This window comes from Neophocaena asiaeorientalis, unplaced genomic scaffold (assembly GCF_003031525.2).
Source record: "Neophocaena asiaeorientalis asiaeorientalis breed wild unplaced genomic scaffold, Neophocaena_asiaeorientalis_V1.1 scaffold364, whole genome shotgun sequence".
Taxonomy (NCBI): domain Eukaryota; kingdom Metazoa; phylum Chordata; class Mammalia; order Artiodactyla; family Phocoenidae; genus Neophocaena; species Neophocaena asiaeorientalis.
In genome coordinates this window covers 2,854,711-2,876,066 of record NW_020172457.1, presented here as the reverse complement: position 1 = coordinate 2,876,066, position 21,356 = coordinate 2,854,711, and the positions used below count along the sequence as shown (strand labels likewise).

The window sequence follows — 21,356 nt, the reverse complement described above, 5'->3', positions numbered from 1 at the left end:
AAATCCTTACTTTCTATGCAACTCCACCTTATTTATCTTTCTGGGTTTCCTACTTAAGATTTTTTCCTCTCTCTCACTCTCAATTTTGTTTCTCCCAGTCCCTTTCTCAGCTTCCAATCTTTCAAAACTCTTGGTGTTCCTCATGTTAATGTAACATAGCATCCTGGACAGAAATAAGACTGTTGAAATCGGATTCTGCAAAGGGGGTCGCTTAGCTTTTGTTTGCCTGACCAGGTTAGGGGAATAAAGACCTCGTGATAGGCGGTTCTTTGGGTCCATGTACCTAAATGTAATAATACCTTGAAAAAATTCCTTATCTTAGAATTTTATGGAAATGGCAGCAAAGATTTATTGAGAAAGACTGAATGCACTCTCTGTAAGGAAAATAGCTTATTTTTCTCTAGGCACTTTTATTAAACATATACTAAAGCATATCTTCTAACACCCTGGTAGAAAACCTTAACCAGTGCGTTGAAAGAAGATGGTTCAGGTCTCGGTTGTGCCGTCTTTCATGCATTCCATGTTGTTCTTGAGGCAAATGCAGATTCATTTGCCTGTCAAAGCATCACCGCTAAGGACTGAATCTTTTTTCACCTATTTTCTAGGGAAGATTGGCCGGCCATGTATTCTGCAAATTACTTGCTAGTTGCCTGCTCGACTTGTTAACAAGAACGGGTGCAGAGTGCTGCTGCATCTCTCATCCTGCTCAGAGTGCACTGCACCCTTGGTCTCTTGGCCTCTGTTTTTGCTTTGGTACAATTCATTTTCCCTGGATGGTGGCCATCGCAGAGCTGTTTCATCCCCCTTTGTTGAGAAGTATCATTTCTGCTTGGCAGCTCTGTTCAAAGAACCTGCTTTGGGCTTCCCTGGTGGCACAGTTGTTGAGAGTCTGCCTGCTGATGCACGGGACACGGGTTCGTGCCCCGGTCCGGGAAGATCCCATATGCCGCAGAGCGGCTGGGCCCATGGGCCATGGCCGCTGAGCCTGCGCGTCCGGAGCCTGTGCTCCGTAGTGGGAGAGGCCACAGCAGTGAGGCCTGCGTACCGAAAAACAAAAAAACAAAACAAAACAAAACAAAAGAACCTGCTTTGAGCCACACCATGGCCCTTTCTGGGTAACACCATTAAACCTTCTCTTCCTCTCTGTACCATTGACTGACGGTGTTATTGTTTGAACACTCCATTTCTAAAATCATGTAGTGACATCAAATTGCCATCATGCACTGCACCTGCATTATTTCCCAATTTGCTGGTGTGTTTCTACAAGGAGGGGCTACTTTCATATTTGTTTTGTTTTTCTCCATGTCTGACTCATTGCTGTGTATGTATTAAATACCCAATAAATATGCTTTTTACACATACACCTTTCATATTTTTCCTCTCAATGTATTATTTTTAAAATGTTCAAACCTACAGAGAAGTTGGGAGAAAAGAACGAGAACCTGTATACCTAGACTTACGAGTTGCCTATATTTGGCCACATTTGCTTTATCTGTTTATATATATCTTATTTTCTAAACCATTTGAAAGTAAGCTGCAGAAATCATGATTTTTCACCCATAAATATTACAACACACATTTCCTAAAAATAAGGATATTTTCCTATATAATCCCAGTACTATCATGACACCTAGGAAAAGAGAATAATATACAGTCCATATTTAAAATCCTAGAACTGTCTCCAAAATGTCTTTTACAGTTATTGCTATTGCTTTTTGAAAATCTAGGATCTCACTGAGGTTCATAGATTGCATTTTGTTCTTCTATCCTAAAAGTCAGTTTGAATGGATGTGGAAGTTCAAAGTCATTCATTTACTGTTTCTGTCCCATCATTCTTTTTGGTGGAATCTGGAATAATTATTTCTACCTAGAAAGATCAAAGAGGGACTAGAGATAACCTTAGGATTTGAGCAGGGTTGATATTCTGCTGATAGGCAACAGCCCAATTACATGGGTGTTGATACTGAAATGTTATTTACTGAGGGTAAATAGCTGTTGCCTGAGCACCCCACTCCCACCCCATGTGCTCTCTTTCTCATACCTCTCACAGCCATCACTACAGGACCTGAAGACTTAATTCCTGGCACCACAGATGACCTTCAGGACCAAGGCTGAGTCGTCCATTCTAATGGGTCAGTACCTATGTCATATCATTCTTAACGTTTTAAATATCACCCCTGGATTAAAAGAATGAAAACCTTGAACAGACATATTCCAGATGACTCTGTGTCTATTTCCATTTTTCCCATCTGTTAAATGAGATCATGGCTAAAAAAATGATTTTAGAACTTCTGATATTTCATCAAGTCACTCAGTAGGTTTAGGATTAAACAATTTTTCCTATTTAAGGTGTTTATGTCATCCTCTTATTCATTCCCATAATTCTCTGCGTTTTGCCCTTCTTTGCACTCATGCTCATCCCTCATATATAACAAGTCTATTTACATTTCCTCAAAGAAGAGCACATTTTCTACATGATCACTGCAGCCAAAGAACCCAGCATTCAGTGCTCAGGTGAAAACCATATTTGTTAATTTCCACATGTTGGCACTGAATAGGTAGCAGGTGGTAATGATGGTTTTTAAAGGATTGTGTGCATATCTGAGCATTTATTTACTTAATATTTTTGAAATTAAGTGTGGAAATTTCACAAGCCTGTAAAGTTAAACAAATGTCACCTATTTTGCCTTGACTTAGCGCATACAAGTGTTTATAAAAGTGGTGCTTCTGAGCACTTATTACATCACCAAAGGATTTGATGAGATTTTAAGCAATCATTTAATTAAAAATTTTTTAAGTTTTAGAGTGTGTAAAAGTGAAGGAACTGTGTGTAGGGACTCTGAAATAAATGTATCAGAATTGCCAGTGAAATATTAGGAGAGATTTTTGGAGTCTGAAATGGAACATGGATAGAAAATGCTGAAGAAAGAAGATGATTGGAAACAAAATACCCTGGAATTTCTCGAATAGAGGCTAATAGTCAACAAGCTGTCAGCAGCATAGCAGAACAACGTGAGTACTGTGCAAGCAGGACGTTAGTGACAGAAGTAAAAAGTAAGTAAAAGCCAGAATATCAAATTATTTGTCTGTTCGAACAATGTATGTTATGTCAGGTAAAGTTCCTTGTAAGGATTTTTTTTAATTACTATTTTTTGAACAGATAATACATTTATATGGTTCAAATCTTTAAAAATACACCCCTACCCTCTAGCCACCCAGTTCCTTCATCAAGAGGCAACCAAGATTTTCACATTATCAGCTTCTTGTATTCTTATAAGGGTATATAATCCATATGTAAGCATAATCTATTCCGAATATATATAAACTCAATATATCTATTCACATTCAGAAAAGAGAACAATATATTTGACAGTACATTGTTGTCACCTTCAGAAAGGTTAGTAGAATAGCTCACAAAAATAAAATATAGATAGAATATAAAACAAAGTTACTATCTATGTAACTACACCTAATCCAGAAAGAGAACATTACCAGTACCCCTCCCCTCCCCTCTTACCAAGAAGGTAATCACTATTTTGACTTATAACAGTACAGTATGTTTTGCCTGTTTTTGAACTTTATATAGATGATATTAAACCGTGTGCATTCTTGTGTGTCTGTCTTTTCTTATTCCACATCGTGTTTTTGAGATCCATTCACGTTGTGTGTAGCTGAAGCTGGCTTCTTTTTCGTTGCTCTAGAGTGTTCTCTTGTATGGCTGTGGCATTGTTTATGCATTCCACTGTTGTTGGGTGTTTTTCTGTAATGCTCACTTTGGGGATATTATGAATAATGCTGTTGTGAATATCTCTTACACATCTCTTGGTGCATATGTACTCATATATCTGTTGGGAAAAATATATGCATAAAACATAAATTAGTCTTAATGTGTTACCCTTCTCTCCATACACACAATGGTTTTTTTCGCAAGGGTTTTTTATGAAACAGGACTAATAGAGGCAAGTTAGTTTGGGAGAGCTAATCAAATTATACCATGTAGGTTGTTGTTTCTCATCAGCTGAACCAATTCGGCTCGATCATCTCTGTTCAATAGATGTTTAATCCATACAGAATAATAATCCCGTCTGTGAATCAGGTTCCCATGAAATGCCTTCCAATCTCTGGGTATTAAAGGGCATTGTCGTAACAAATAAAATGATCTCTGTGGATGGTTGAAGATCCTCTTAGAAGAGCTGAAGATGGTCATGCTGTTGTAGCAGCCAGAAGCCATTGCAAAGGGAAGTGTGATTTCAGGATGATTGAATTTCTTGAGACATTAATACAGGTGTCCCCTGTTCTTCGAAAGTTTGCTTTACACCCCTTTGCTTTTATTGAAGACCTACATTGGTACCTGTTTTCGGCATCTGAGAAATTCGAAGATGATTTTCACTTTGACAAAGAAGAAGTGAAAAGCAAAAATAGCATTCTGCGTTCCTTCTGCAGCAAGCCCGTTACAGAGGCAGCACATACCCAGCGCAGGGAGAATGGTCCTGCCAAGTTCCTTCCCCGGGAATTACACTCAACATCTCAGCATGAAGCTGCCTTAGCTTTGAACTCTGTCTGTGTGCATCTGTTTTATCTAGATTTATTTTGTGCATCCCTTACCAAGATCAGTCTGAAGGTAATTGCTTCTTCCCTTGAGGCCGTTTTAGCTTACAAAAGGTTTCGTAGGAACGCTCTAATTTTGGATAGTGGGGGAAACCTGTACTTGAAATCTTGGAATGGACAATGCCACTGTATAACTGATTGGTACAAGTTCGTTTTGTTTTGTTTTCTAAATCACTGATGAGCCAATTAAGGACAAAAATAAGCATCAAATAACTAATTAAATAAAAATTCAAATGCTTTGTTATTTTGGATATTTGTTTCATTCCACAATCAACATCTCTAAGCATTTTTACAGAACAAGCACATGGAGCTTTGTATTAGCTACAGTTTTACTTATATATGTGAAAAATATAAACAACACATTAGAGGTTTTTACTCCAGACAGTATGAAAATTTTCAGATATGAAATCATATTGTTGATTGCTTTAATGTTCCTTCTGATTTTATATATTAAGATGAGATTATAATCTATAAATCTATCAAAAATGTTTCTATTTTTGTTATTGTTCCCAAAAGGTAACTTCAGTTTGAATTAATTCAACTAAATGGTGAAGTCTTTTTAAAATTGCTAAAGGAAATACTGTGTTTAAATCACTTGTTATTAGTTTGATGACTGTGGTGACTTTTACCAGCCTCTCTGGTGTAATTTTCCTTAAAAATCAAGTATTTTTGGAAGATTCAGTCTCAGCCTCATTATATATTATGGTAGAGAGGATGTTTCAACAAATACTGAGCCACTGCTCTGTGGAAAAACTGAGTGTGTAAAAATGAATTTAACAGTGTTTTTGCACTCTCTTTTGCAAACAAGACTAAAGGAAACAAACACATTCTGCAGAACTATCATATTCTCTTGTCATAATTGCTACTAACCAAGAATTAAGGGATTTGTGTTGTGCATGTGTGCCATGCATCAGTGCTCAGGTGAGCTACTGACCTTGTAACCGAGAAGGACCCTACGAGGTCCTCCCAGAATAGACACCCACCCACGTCCTCTGCCTGCCTTTTGTCTGTAGAAAAACTTTAGTCAAAGAATAAATTTAATCAGAGAAATGAGAAAATATAGAAAAAAAGGAAAACAGTCAATCAAGACAAAATAATAATACTTTAACCATTAAACAAAGTCACGGACCTTTAGTTCTTCCTCAAGGACTACAGATAATATTCTAAGCCATGTCCTTTGAGCTGTTCTGCAGATACTGAAACCCTCACCAGGTGGGAGAAATTAACTGTGTGCTGCCCACGCGCGCACAGACCTCCAGACTGGTTGGAACCAGAAGGTTGATGGTTGACGTCCAATTACCTCACCACTGACCAATCAGAAGAATGCCCCCGAGCTGATCACGCCCTGCTCCTTGAACACTGTAAGACTTCTCACTACCAACTCCAGGGTGGGAGGTGCAGTCTTGAGGGCCTTAGCCCGCTGTGGCCCGCCCCCCACACACACTTGCCTGGCAAAGCAACACAGCTATTTCTTTTTTTTGCGGTACGCGGGCCTCTCACTGCTGTGGCCTCTCCCGCCGCGGAGCACAGGCACCCGGACGGCAGACCCAGCGGCCATGGCTCACGGGCCCAGCAGCTCCGCGGCATCTGGGATCCTCCCGGACCGGGGCACGAACCCGCGTCCCCTGCACCGGCAGGCGGACTCCCAACCACTGCGCCACCAGGGAAGCCCCAGCTATTTCTTTTACTTCACCCAAAAGTCTGTCTCGGAGATTTAAACCAGCACCAGTGTACCGAGGCTGAATTTCGACAACAAACTTTGGCCTTAAAAGGTAAGCAGAATTTTAACCAGGTGAATTGAAAAACATTTTTTCTTAAAAACAACCATATGCTGAGTGTCCTACAAACATATCTTATTATCTTTGAGTATCTCAACAAACCTGAAGCTAGGTAACCACATTTTAACAGGTGTGGTATCTAGGCTCAGAGACATTTTAGGTTGAGCAAAAGTAGGTAGGAAAAAGGGAAATATAAGAATACCTGGTGTGGGACTTCCCTGGTGATGCAGTGGTTAAGAATCCACCTGCCAGTGCAGGGCACACGGGTTTGATCCCTGGTCTGGGAAGATCCCACATGCCACAGAGCAGCTAAGCCCGCGAGCCACAACTGCTGAAGCCTGCGCACCTAGAGCCCATGCTCCGCAACAATAGTAGCCCCTAATGGCTGCAACTAGAGAAAGCCCTCACGCAGCAGCGAAGACCCAATGCAGCCAAAAAAAGAATACCTGGAATATTTGGGACATGTCTAGGGAGTAGGGTATAATGGGGAGTGATCGATAAAGGAAGCTGGAAAGATAGCTTGGAGCTGGCTCTCTAGTAAACAATGTGAAAAACCATGCTTTGGGCAATGGCAGTCCTTGGAGATTTTTAAGGCAGGAGTAAAAGGATCAGATTCCTGCCTTTTTTGTTTGTTTATAAGAGAGATTTATTAGAAGAAATACTACAGCATATATAAACTACATAAAGTCTTAATTTCTACTCATACAATGGTATATTTGATATAATGCATAATAAAATTTTCTTTAATCCATAGTGCAAAGTTTGATCACTAAGTCATTAGTTGATAAGCAAACCTCACAGAACTGCTTCACGTCAGCAAAGGCCACAAACGCCATATACATATACGTGTATAGGTAGATATATTTTTGGGGTAAAATTTGTAATATTAAATTAACCATTTAAACGTGTACAGTTTGGTGCCATTTAATACATGCACATGGTATGCAACACTCTCTAGGTCCAGAACTTTCATCACCTCAAAAGGAAATCCTGTACCTGTAGCAGTCACGCCTCACATTCCCTTCCTCCTGGCTCCCGACATCCGCTAATCTATCTTCTCTCTCTTTGGATTTACCTCTTCTGGATACTTCATATAAAAGAAATCAGACATATGTGACCTTTTGTCTGGCTTCCTTCACTTAGCATAATGTTTTTGAGATTCATCCAGGTTGTAGAATCTATCAGCACTTCATTTCTTGTTATGGATGAATAATATTCCATTGTATGTGGATATGCCACCTTTGGTTTATCCATCTGTCCACTGATGACCATTAAGGTTGTTTCCACTTTTTGGATATTGTGAATAGTACTGCTATGAATATTTGTGTACAAGTTTTTATTTGAACACTTGCTTTCAATTCTTTGGCATAGGTACCTATGAGTAGAATTGCTGGGTCATGTTGAATTTTATGTTTACATTTTGGAAGAACCACAAAACTGTTTTCCAAGCAGCTGCACTATTTTATATTCTCATAGGTAATGTACTAGGGTTCCATTTCCCCACAGACTTGCCAACACTTATTTTCTTTTTTCAAAAAGTTTTAAATCATGGCCATCCTAGTGGGTGTGAAGTGGTATCTCATGGTGGCTTCGATTTGCATTTCCTTAGTGACTAATGGTGTTGAGCATCTTTTCACATGTGTGTTGGCCATTTGTACATCTCCTTTGGAGAAATGTGTATTCAGAAACGTTGCTTGTTAAAAACACTGGATTGTCTTTTTGTTGCTGAGTTGTAAAAGTTTTTTATATTTTCTGGATACTAAATTCTTATCAGATATATAGGATTTGCAAATATTTTTTTTCCCATTCTGGAGGTTGTCTTTTCAGTCGAGAGATTTTTGAGCCATTTATTGAAACAGGAAACACAGAGGAAGAAGCCAATGAGGCTAGAAAGGGGTAGGAGAAGTGGGTTCAGTTGGAGGCGTTGGTTGGAAATCTGGGTGGGGACACCCAGCCAAATGTATTTGGCTACACATGGTGCCTGGAACATCCTATGCATTTGGTGTTTGTTGGTTGATGGAATCTGGGAGAGAAGCTGGGGACAGTTGCTGCTTTAGCTACAAGCTGTCAGGCTGTATTCCACAGAAACAAAGGACACTCCCCTTTCAACAAAGTTGTGCTTTATTGTTGAAAACACTATTTTTGGCCAACCTCCTAAAACAGTCAGAAACTCAAATGAACTTGAAGATTTGGCCACAATTCCCGGATCAGACAGCATAGGCTGAACCATGTTACCGAGAATACGGAAAACAAAATCAACCAGTGAGAGATACAGCCTATTGTAATTTACTTATAATATTTCCATTCAAATAGAATACAATGTGTGTATATCTTAATCTAAGCTTATATTTATGTAAGATTTATTTGAACCAAAGTAATTGAAGAAGCTGATATAAAATTCAAATCCTGTATAAATAAAACAGTTCCTTTTTCCATGATGCATCATTGACTTTTAAAAAAAATAATTAATTTTTGGCTGCATTGGGTCTTCGTTGCTGCGCACAGGCTTTTCTCTAGTTGTGTTGAGCAGGGGCTACTTTTTGTTGTGGTGTGTGTGCTTCTCGTGATGCTCAACACAGGCTCTAGGTGCACGGGCTTTAGTAGTTGTGGCACATGGGCTCAGTAGTTGTGACTTTTGGGCTCTAGAGCGCAGGCTCAGTAGTTGTGGCGCACGGGCTTTGTTGCTCCGCAGCATGTGGGATCTTCTCGGACCAGGACTCAAACCCGTGTCCCCTGCATTGGCAGGTGGATTCTTAACCACTGTGCCACCAGGGAAGTCCAGCATCATTGAATTTTGCCTTCAGTTTATAATCTGTGTGCTGTGCCTTGATTTACTCAGCCATGCCTAAAGCAGATTTTTATATCTTGGGTGAGCAGGCAATGTTGATGGGGGCATGAATCCTTTTTAGAATCCTGCCCACATGGCTTATATTATGAGACACTCTTTAAAATCCCCTGGATCTGTGCTGGGTGTCCTGCAGACACCCAAGCCTGGCATTATTTTTTTTATGAATCTCAGGGAAGCCATTCTGCTGCTGAGGTAGCCTCACTCACACATTTCATTTATCCACAATAATAAGAATATCAATACCTTGGATTTATATAGAGCCTCTCATCCAAAGAGGTCAAAGCATTTTAATTTAATTGGCTGTTCCTGTGGCTTTAAGAGCCTCTGGGTATATTTACAAATGTAATAATAAGAAACAGTCTGCCCTGGTTTACAATATAATAGACAGCATAAAATAAGACCTGAACATACACTGCTTCTCACCCTCACTGCACAAACATATCCGATTCCTGGCTATGGGGTTCAGGGTCCTTTCTGAGCAGATCTCCGTGTGTCTCTTTACCCATAACTCCACTTTTTCTCCATGAGTTCTTTACTTTAGTCAAATTATTCCCTTATCATAGGATGCATGTTTTCACTTTGCTCCTTAACCTGTTATAGAAGGCCCTTCTCCTCCTCAGATGCTTTTTAAGTCTGTACTTTTTTTTTTTTTTTTTGGTCCAGCTGACTTATAACCCATCTATTCCATGAAGACTGACTGCTATAGCATCCTAGCCTTCCTTGCTTATTTCCCATTGAAAAATCTGAAGCATTTATGCTCTTATTCTTTGGTCATTGATGCTATGGTTTATGGTCATTTCCTTTTCTTTTCTTTCCCTGTATAGCATGTCAGCCTCTCCACACAGAGCAGTCTATCATCAATGCGTTAGATGTTCATAAACCTTAGCTGGTTCCAAGTAGCCTGGTGAGTTTGGGAGTATGCGTTGAAGGCTGAAGGTTACAAACAAGCAGACCCACTATTCCTTCTCCTAATTGTATTTTCCCCATTGTTCACAGTTTAGTGCAAGTTTGGAATTAGTTTAGAAGGTCATCTAGAAAAGAAGCAATGTGAAAGGCTATGGTTGTCACTTGAAGATGAAAGGTACAATGGTACAAAGATTTCCTGAGGTGGGATGTGAAGAAAGTGGAACAGAGAAGAGAAAACAGTTTATTGAATGAAGGTTTAATTGGGGTGTGTTGATTTAATTATCATGTAATTGTATTTCCAGTGTGTAATTAAAGTAGCCCATCATTTTTGATGCTCATCCAATTCTTGCTTTTTAAAAACAAAGTTCTTTTAAAAAATTTCTGTTTATAAAAGCAACACCTATTCAGAGAAAATTTGGAAAACACAGTGAAGTGTTTAAAAAAAAAAAACAACAAAAAATTACCTTTTGCTTGCTCCTCAAAACAACTTCATAATACCCAGAGATGTATTTTAAACAAAATTAGTACCATACTTTAGTCACGACAGCTGATATTTACAAAGTGCTGGTCATGTATACCTCACACAGTCTCACTATAACACTCTAAGGGAAGTAGTATCCTCATCTACTTTACAGATAAGGAAGCTGAGGCACAGGAAGATTACGAAACTTGCCTAAGGCAACCTAGCAAGCAAGCGGAGAGCTGGGATTGAATCTGGCCAGTCTACCGCATAACCTACATTCTTTATTTTCTTATCGTGGTAAAATACACATAACATAGGAACGATCATTTTAACCATTTTAAAGCGTATCATTCAGTGGCCTTTAATATTCACAAAATTGTACAACCATCACCATGATTAAGTTCCAGAACGTTTTCATCATCTCCAAAGGAACCCTGTGTCTATAAAGCAGCCATTCTCCATCCCCACCTCACACCAAACCCTGGGAATCACTCATCTACGTTCTGTCTGTATGAATTCACCTAGTCCAGATATTTCGTGTACACAGAATCATATGCTGCGTGGCCCTTTGTGTCTGGCTTCTTTCATTTAGTATAATGTTTTCAAGTTTCATTAATGCTGTAACATGCATCAGTATTTCATTCCCGTTTATAGATGAATAATATTCCATTGGATGGATATGTCACATTTTGTTTATACCTTAGTCATATACCACATATTACACCACATTCATCTATTGATGGACATCTGAGTTGTTTCTGCCTTTTTGCTATTATGAACAATGTTGCTATGAGTGTTTTTGTACGAGTATTTTTTTGAGCACCTGTTTTCAATTCTTTTTGATATATACCTATGAATGGAATTGCTGGGTCATATGGTAATTTTATGTTTAACTTTTTGAGGAACCACCAAAGTGTTTTCCACAGCTGATGTATCATTTTACATTCCTACCAGCAAAGTTTGAAGGTTTTTCTAATCAACATTTTTCCCCCCATTTTTAAAAATTAAAGCCAAACTAGTAGGTGTAAAGTGGTATCTCACTGCGATTTTGATTTGCATTTCCCTGTTGTTAAGCATCTTTTCATGTGTTTGTTGGCCATTTGTATTGATATATCTTCTTTGGAGAAATGTCTGTTCACATCCGTTGCCTAGTTTTTAATTGGAGCTTTTGTCTTTTGCTTTTGAGTTGTAAGAATTCTTTCCATATGTTGGATAAAGACCCTTATCACATATATGATTTGCACATATTTTCTCACATTCTATGGGTTGTCTTTTTAAAATTTCTTCATAGTGTTCTTTGATGCACAAAAGTTTTAAATTTTGATGAATTCCAGCTTATCTATTTTTCCTTTTGTTGCTGATGCTTTTGGTATCATACATAAGAATCCACTGCCAAATCTAAGGTCATAAGGATTTACCCCCTATGTTTTCTTCTAAGAGTTTTATCTCTTACATTTAGGTCTTTGATGCATTTTGAGTTAAATTTTATGTGTGGTTCAAGGTCTGAACGGGTGGTATCCTCCCCGCTCCCAAAATTCATATGTTGACTCCTAACCCTCAACGGTGATGATATTAGAAGGTGGGGGCTTTTGGAGGTGATTAGGGATTAGTGTTCTCATAAACGACACCTCACAGAGATCCCTAGCCTCTTCTACCATGTGAGGGCCCAACGAGTAGGTGCTGTCTAAGAACTAGGAAGAGGGCATTCCCTGTGAAACAACCATGATGACACCTTGATCTCGGACTTCCTAAGATTCAGAACTGTGAGAAATAAATTTCTGTTGTTTATAAGCTACTCAATCTGTGGATGGACTAAGACAGTGTCCAACTTCATTCTTTTGCAAGTGGATATCCAGCTTTTCTAGCATCATTTGTTGGAGAGACTATTCTTCTCCCATTGAATAATATTGGCACCCTTGTAGAAAGTCAGTTGATTATAGATGTATGGGTTTATTTCTGGACTTACAATTGTATTCCATTTATCTATGTGCTTATCTTTTTGCAAGTACCACACTTTTGATTACTGTAGCTTTTTGGTAAGTTCTGAAGTCAAGAAGTCTGTGTCCTCCAAACTTGCTATTTTCTTCAGGATTGTTTTGGCTATGTGGGATTCCTTGCAATACCATATAAATTTTAGGATCAGTTTTTCTAATTCTGCAAAAAGACCGTTGAAATTTTCATAAGGATTGCATTGCATCTGTAGATAGCCTTAGGGAGTATTGACATCTTAATGATATTAAGTCTTCCAGTCCATGAACACAGGATGACTTTCCATTTATTTAGGCCTTCTTTAATTTCTTTCAGCAAAGTTTTGTAGTTTTCAGTGTATAAGTCTTTCACGTCCTTGGTTAAACTTATTCCTAAATATTTTATCCTTTTTGATGCTATTGTAAATGGAATTGTTTTGTTAATTTCCTGTTTGGATGGTTTATTGCTAGTGTCTAAAAGCACTATTGATATTTTTGCCTTGCTATTGTGTCCTGCATCCTTGCTGAATTCATTTATTAGCTCTAATAGTTTTTAAAAATTTCTTTAGGATTTCCATATGTACAACCATGTTGTCTACAAATAGAGATGGTTTTACTTCTTCCTTTCTAATTTGAATGCCTTTCATTCTTTTTTTTTTTTTTTGCCTAATTGTTCTGGCTAGAATTTCCAGATCTTTGTTGAGTACAAGTGGCAAAATGGACATCATTGTCTTGTACCTGATCATAGCTGGAAAGCTTTCAGTTTTTCACCATTGAGTATTAGCTGTGGGTTTTTAATAAACATCCTTTATCACATTGAATAAATTCCCTTCTATTTCTAGTTTTCCAAGTGTTTCATCATGAAAAGGTTGTTGGATTCTGTCAAAAGCTTTTTCTGTATCAACTGAGGTGATCATGTGTTTTTTCCCCTACTGCCTGCATCCTTAGCCACTAGGTCCAATTACCTTTCTCTCTCTCTCTCTCTCTCTCTCTCTCTCTCTCTCTATATATATATATATATATAAGTTCTTTAATTTTATAGCCTGCTTTTTGCACTTACACCATGAACATCTTCTCTTCATTAAAATTCACTGAAACTGTGATTTCCAATGGCTATATGTTATAATATATCTATCCTCTTGTGGACATTCCATAATTTATTTAATACTTCTGTTTTAAAATTTTCAGTATTTTTTCTGTATCCCTGTTTCTTTAGGATCAAAGTCCCTAGAACTGGAATTATTGGGCCAAAGGCAAGGAACACTAAAAGAAAAAAAAAATATATTTCCAACTTATTTAAAAAAAAATCACTGTGAACCTCTACCAGCTTATATCTGCTTAATCAAAGCAGTGGACATTCTCTGTGCTTGCTATTTCGTAACTCCAGGACCTCTGAGTTTGCTTTCTATCCGTCTCTGAAGTTCTTTAATCTCTACCTCTACTAAGGAGATCACTCACTGCCTTCCCTCCTTTTCAATATTTATTTTTCTTCTTGTTCCTCGATTTATGCACTTTCTATTCTTACTCTGATCGTTTTTTTTAGTTCATCTGCTGAATTAGTGACTAAGCCAGTAGAGTTGAATGCAGGACATATGAAAACTTAACAGTAAAAATATTAATAAAGCACAACTGTGCATCATTACCAACTATATTTTATTTAGCTTGGGAAGAAAAGGAATCTGCAATCTGGTCAGTGTTGCTTTTCGGTTTTTCTGTCTTTTCTTTATCAATATCCATTTGTGTGTTCCTGCTTGCATGTTTTTTAGGATTACCTGGAAATGTCAAAATAATCGAACTCACGCATTAAACGAATGTATAAACATTTAGTTTTAGAGAATACTAAAGAAAAGCATTTCTGTGTCTATTCATTTTCGCATTTTATTGGATTTTTCTTAACCACCTGTGTTTAAAGTAAAAACTTTGTATACAGACTTCAAGCACCGACCCTACTTAAATACACACCCCACATACGCACTTTGGCAATGTCAGATAAATTTGATTTAAAAAGTAATAAAATTCTAAAAACAAGGAAACTGGGAAAAAACCCACGATCAGAATAAATATAAATGAAGACATTAGGAGATTTCACCAAGTCGCAACTAGATGTTTTTCTGCGCGCCCAGGAAACGCGGAAGAAAACTACAGTACCCAGAATGCTTAGAGCGCGCGTCGGCCCTCGAAACTTGCTGCTTCAGTCCCGCCTCCTTCCTTTACCGATTGGATTATCCAGTTCCGTGACTCTGGATTTCTCTTCTCCCATTGGTGCACTCTCCAGAGGTCAATTACAGAGTTTACCCTCCGTTCCTTCGGGCTCAGCCGCTCTCCACCTTGTATCAAGATGGCGGCAGAAGGAGCTGGTGGGAAATACAGAAGCACAGTCAGCAAAAGCAAAGACCCCTCGGGGCTGCTCATCTCTGTGATCAGGTGAGGGAGGCAGGGTCAGGGGACGGGGGCAGCGGTTCGACCTCCGCTTTGGAAGGGAGAAGGGTTAGCTGGGTTCTACCCTGCTGACCCCTCCCTTCCCTCCTTGCCTCCCCTCAGCCCCTCCCAAGGGCCCCCACAGTTCTGCCTTTTTCTCTGGGGTTGGGCTAGAGGGAGGAGCCCTGCCTCGCAGTCTTTTCCTAATTTAGGGCCAGAGCTTCGCGTTAGGGTCCCAGGGCCCTAAAAGCACACTGTTTGGGACTTGGTAGAGAAAGCCAGGTGTGTTCACTTATTCATACATTTACTGATTGATTGCTTTCAGCACCGCTCATTGTGGAAGGCATCTTGTTCCCTGGGCTTCTGGGTGTCAGGCCCTGAAGTCCGGAGACTCCTGTCACGAGTTGCAGACTGTGTTCTCACACGTTGGACACCTCCAACCACCTGTGAATGGCCACAGCCTCAAATACAAGAGCCTGTAGTGAGCTGGTAGAAGGGCTGTGGGTTTGAAAGCACACATCCGTGTTTGATTTTTGTTCTGCCTTCCTATCCCGATCTAGTCTTTAAAAAAACAAAACAAAACAAAACAAATTTCACGTTATCCTCTATGCATATCATTTTCCCAGACTATATATGGTGGGAGTAGGAGTGGTCGACCTTTTAGAGGCTCTTTTTTCTTTAAGTGAAATAAATTATAAGGGTGGAGAACCGTTTCAAACCCATTTCAATAAAATGAAAATAAAAAGAACGGAGGATGCGTATCTCTTGTTAGTAAATTGTTCAGACTCTGAAGTTGCTGCTTTGTCTGTCTGTTCAATTCGTATTCTTTGTGTTACCCGTCTTGCAACATTGTATTCATGATTACCTCCTCTTATCCTTAACCTCTACTTCAAATTCTCTCTCAAAGACTGTAGCTTTCCTGGTTGCTTTGGCAACAAGCCTCAAAAAGGAAAACCATTTTAGGCTCATGTTTATAAAATCTGAGCATCCCTGAAGATGTATCTGGTACGTGCCAGTTCTCTTCCGTGTTTCCTTGGACCTGTCATTTTGTCACAAAATAAATTACTTGTTAGTGATAGAGTCCACTGTCCTTTGAAAAGTTTGAATAGTTTAGCTTTATCTTTTTCTATCAACGAGCAGTTGTTTTTCCTTTTTGCCTAGTGAATGTTAAAAATTCTCCTTCAATTCCGTTCTGGTACGTAACAGGTGTCATTTCTATACTAAATTATGTATTAGCATAACACTATATTTTCATATTCATTCTATTAGCAATAAACAGCATTTATTGTTACAAGCATCTTTTAAATGGAAAAAAGACAATAGGTGGATAAGGGTTTGACCTGAGGACAGGGTAGGAGTATATATGGGGAATAACCAAATCTCATCACTATTTGCAGCCATGGTACCAAATAGTTAAATGATTAATTTGTTAGAGGGATAGTCCACTTTAAAGCATTTAAAAGTCAAAATGATTTAAAGAAGTATAGTGTAATTGTAATGGAAGTGTTACATTTGGTGGATGGGTTATTTAAGTGCCTTGAGACTCATAAATGAAATTCTTAACCATTTATAAAATACTGAATAAAAATATTTCAGGAGGGTCAGCTGTTTCAAAGGGTGGACTATGGGGTTTTGCAGAAGAGGTTCTGTTGTGATGCCATGCTTTGATGAGGGGATGCATGGTGTTTGGGACTGCGTCTTTTGGAGGCTGCTGCTAACCACAGCTTTTGGTTTTAAGTTTTGCCCCTGGCCCTTTAAAATGGAACTAATTGGGTGGACAGAGTCCTAATTACCTGCTGATGTACTATTTGGACACACAAGGTACCCACACAGCATTTTCCTACTTTTCTGTTGATTCACCCCCCGCCCCAACCTTTTGTTTGGTGTGAAGTTGGGGCAGGCAGCCCTTCTAAATAGGAAACAAGCAAGATGGCATTTTGGAGATGTTATTTTATTTTTGTGAGGTCTTGTCAGGTTTTTAATTGGGAAATGTGTCTACCACTTACTGTTAGGTGATTTACTTCCCAGTTACATGTGACTCTCTTCTCTTTATAAGTTGGCCTTTAATAGCTGGTTTAATTTGGAAGACAAACTTGGGCTGTGACTTGAGGAGACCTCATTGAAACCTCGGAGCGGAGCTTTTGTCGACAGACTCTGCTCACAGATGTCAAGGAGGTTTGAAGGCAGTTAAAGGCTCACATTGTCATCAACTTTTATGTCGTCACAGAAGTTGGAGTTTCAAAAACTTGGTAAATCCTTTATGGTAGACACCTGTTAAATCCCCTTCCTCCTCAGAGTATTTTGGTCAGCCCTGTATTTAATTCAAAGTAAACTTTGATGAAGGAGTCCACGTTTTGATCAGAACTTTGAACAAACAGCTTTGAGGTCCATGCCACAGACTGTGGCAGGAAGGGAGTGTGGTCACTGTTCAGAGCAGAGTCCTCGGAGTCCTCCGAGTCGTTAGGGAATTAGTGTTGATGGAGAGGAGCACTAACTCCTCTCCATCTGAGCCTGTCTCATAATGGTTTTTAGGATTTCCAGCTTTGTACCCTGGGGAGTCTTGACTCTAGTGATGCAGTACTGTTTGAAAATTACTGTTGGTATATCTGGAAACTAAACACTTTCTGGAAGCCCTGGGGCATCTGGAAGCATATATGGATGTAAGGGGCAAAAGAATTCCCATTTTTCTGGCTAAACGCACAGAATTGATACCTTGGGAACCCATGTCTAAGTTTCTAACCTCGTGTAATTTTTAGCATTGAAATTTCTTAAAGGCTTTGAGGTATATAGTTTTAATTTGGGGTGATAACGATCAGGTTTTTTCCAAGCCATTTCTTATAGATAAATGTTGTCAGAATCTTCAGTGGGAGGTTCAGTATAGGTAGTAGAGCCTTACTGTATTATCCATGTAAAGTGACCTTGGACTCATTACTTAAAAACCCCTGTGTCTTAGTTTGTCATTTGTAGAATGGGATAATCATACAATGTGCTCTGGGTTTTCGAAAAATTAAATAAGAGTATGTAAAAGTGCCTCACAGTTTGGCACAGAGAAGGCACCCAAATGTTCATTTCCTCCTTTCCAGGAGCCCCAGCTTCTCTGGTTAGAAAGTTGATTTGAGTAAGTTTGCCAGATAGCAACCAGGATATAATTTTCCTTCAGAAATATCCTTGCTATGTTGACTAGAATGTTTGATGCCAGTTGACAGAATGTTCTCTTTGTAACTAAGAAACCTTGTATAGCTGACTTAAGATGGTAATTCTTTGATAATTTGAGACTCAGCTAAAGAAGCTAGATTTAAATATATCTATGCTTATGTGTGTATATGAAACATGTAAAATATGAACAGACATAAAATGTAAAACATTTATTAAAGATAAAAAGACTATAAACAAGCAAACCGAAGGGACCATGGTCTCTTTGCCTAGATAACCCTCGTTGCCATTAAAAAATTATATATGTGATTTTCTAAAATTATATGCATAATTTAAAAAAATTAGTTACATATTTAGAAAATTCAGATATTTCAAGAGGTACAAGATAAAAAGTAGACTTTCCCCCCCGTTCGTCTCCCTCCTGAAACATACCCCTTTTAAGTGTCCTGAGGGAAATATATAAGACTGTATTTGAGTATGTGTGAATGTATAATCTTTAAACAAAATAGTATATATTCTTTAATGTATTAATATCTAATATTGTTTATGAGTTTATATGCACTTAAGGAATATTCATAAAAATTATATATTCTATGTGCTTTAAACAAATGGGATCATACTATGCACTTTTGAACCTTTGTTCATTTGTTTTTATCTTGGAGATCTTTTCTAGCAGCACACGTTGATCTTATTCATTGTTTTTAGTGTCTAGGTAGTATTCTGTCACATGGATACACCATAGTCTATTTAATTGGTGGCCCGTACCCCCCCACTTTTTAACACATACTTTTGGTTTTATTTTTTGTTCTGTTAAAAATATGTTGCAATGAGCATTCTTGTACATTGGGCAGTATATCCCAATTTAGAGTATATGTGCATTTTGAGTATATGTGCTGATTTGAGCATTTTGAGTATATATGCTGATCCCAATTTAGAGTATATGTGCATTTTGTGTTTTGACAGAGCCAAAATGTCCTCCAGAAGGACGGTAATTGACATCCCCACAAGTGGTGTATTAGAGTACCTGTTTTCCCGTGCTCTTGCCAGAAACCGAGTATTTTTGATGATTGTCTCTATTAACTCTCCTCTACTGCATGATTAAGAGGCAAGTGTTTGCCCCACTGTCGTTTAGACAGTGCTGTTGCATGTATGTGGATATATGTGATTTGAAAATATTTTTTCCTGGTCTGTGGCTTTTCTTCTTATTCTCTAGGCAGAGAATTCGTCTTGTCCAGAGCAGAAGTTTTTAATCTTAGTAAAATCCAGCTTATCGCTTGTTTCTTTCACGGATGGTGTGTAGCTAAAAAGTCATTGCTGTACCCAAGGTCATCTCAATTTTCTCCTATGCTAACTTCTAGGTGTTTGATATTTAGGTCTCATACTCATTTTGAATTAATTTTTGTGAAGGCTGTAGGATCTCTGTCTAGATTGATTTCTATTTTGGTGACTGTCCAGTTGTTCTCACACCATTTGTTGAAAAGATTATCTTTTCTCCATTGTTGGATATATGTGAGATCTTCACCAACATTCTATGCTTTTTGTTCTCTTTCTATGCACACTTGTCATTGTAACTTTTCCCATTTTCCTTTATAAAAATCGTATCACATAGACTTGTTAAAAAAAAGTCATCAAAGAGAAACATTGTCCAAAAATCCTGTTTCCCAAAATACTGTTTTTGTTTTTAAGGTTTTTGTGTGGATCCTGTCCCGGTACCTACAGGGCTTAACGGTTGTAATTATAACAAAGTTAACACTTTTTTTAGCATAACAAAAGAATATAAATATCTTTGTATGAATATTTTTAAAGTGGTAGAAAATTACAGAGAAGGAAATATAAGTTACTCATATTCACCCAGAATTAACCATCGTTAATATAACTTTGCTTTCAGCTTTTAAAAATCATTGCATTATTATAAAAATAGTACATACTCATTATAAAGTATTCAAACAATGGAAATGCAGAAGAATGTGAAGATGAAAGTAAAAAATATTTTTGCAAACTTTATCCTCCATAGGTTACCATCATTGATATTATGTGAGCCTAATTTTAGATCTCTCTGTGTGTGTGTCTCTCTCTCTGTATGAGATGTTGGATGGATAGATAGAAATATTTTAAAAGATAAATATGGGATCCTACTCTGTGTGCTAAACTTAACACGATAACTTAATGTCTCCGTTTTTAAGGTATACATACATATAGTAAAGTGCACATATATTAAGTATATGGCTTAATGAATTTTTGCCTGTGTAACCATTACTCGTGTCAAGATAGAGAACACTTCCAGCATCCCTGTCAATTTTTTTCCAGTTCAGTTTTTTTGTAAGGATATCCTGTGGTTCCAACACCATTTGTTTAAAAGACTTCTTTTTTCACTGAATTTCTTTGGCACCTCTGTCAAAAATCAGGTGGCCAGTGTGGAGCTATCAATATTTCTTGACTCTCTAGTGTGTTCAATTCATCTGTTTATCTTAATGACAATTCTACACAGTCTTTATTACTGCTTTTATAAGTCTTGGAGACAGTGTAAGTCTTCCAACTGTGTTCTACTTTTTCAAAGTTTTTTTGGCCATTCTAGGTCCTTTGCATTTCCATATCAACTTTAGAATTAGCTAATCAATTTCTAGAATAAAACCCGCTGGGATGTTGGTTGGGATTGCATTGAATGTCCTGATTAATATGGGATAATTGACGTCTTAACAGTATGAGTTTTCCGATCCATGAACAGGGTATCTCTCTCCACTTAACTCCTCTCAGCAATTTTTCTGTAGATTTCAATGTGTAAGTCCACATATTGTTTGTCAGATTTACCTTTAAGTAGTTTAAGACACTTCAAGTTGTCCCACAGCTCACTGAACGCTGATGTTCTCCCCCTGCCCCCTTTTATTTTTTTGATTTATTTTTCTTGGTGGGTTTTTATTTTTTGGTATAGTTTCTGTTGCTGTGTGTTAAGGTTTACTAATTTTTTCTGCAGTTCCTAATCTGCTGTTAATTCCATGTAATGTAATTTTTATTAGATTGTGGTTTTGCTCTCTAAGAAGTTTGATTTGGGTATTTAAAAAATATCTTCAGTCTTTCCTATAGCTTCTTGAACATATGGAATACAGGTGTTATAACTGTTTAAATGTTCTTTGCTAATTTTATCATCTGTTGTCATTTTGGGGTTAGTTTTGGTTGATTAATTCCCCCTCCCCCGCCCCCCGCCCCCGTGTCCCCTG

General features: G+C 38.1%; 1 protein-coding gene across 1 annotated transcript in view; it reads left to right on the top strand.

Moving 5' to 3' along the window:
• Window positions 1–14,890: 14,890 nt before the first annotated feature.
• Window positions 14,891–21,356, top strand: part of EXOC4 (exocyst complex component 4) — a 793,839-nt gene continuing 787,373 nt past the window's right edge. The window contains exon 1 of the mRNA XM_024737973.1: window positions 14,891–14,994. Within this exon, the coding sequence (XP_024593741.1) occupies window positions 14,909–14,994 (86 nt within the window). The 5' untranslated portion in view covers window positions 14,891–14,908. The remainder of the gene's footprint in view (window positions 14,995–21,356) is intronic.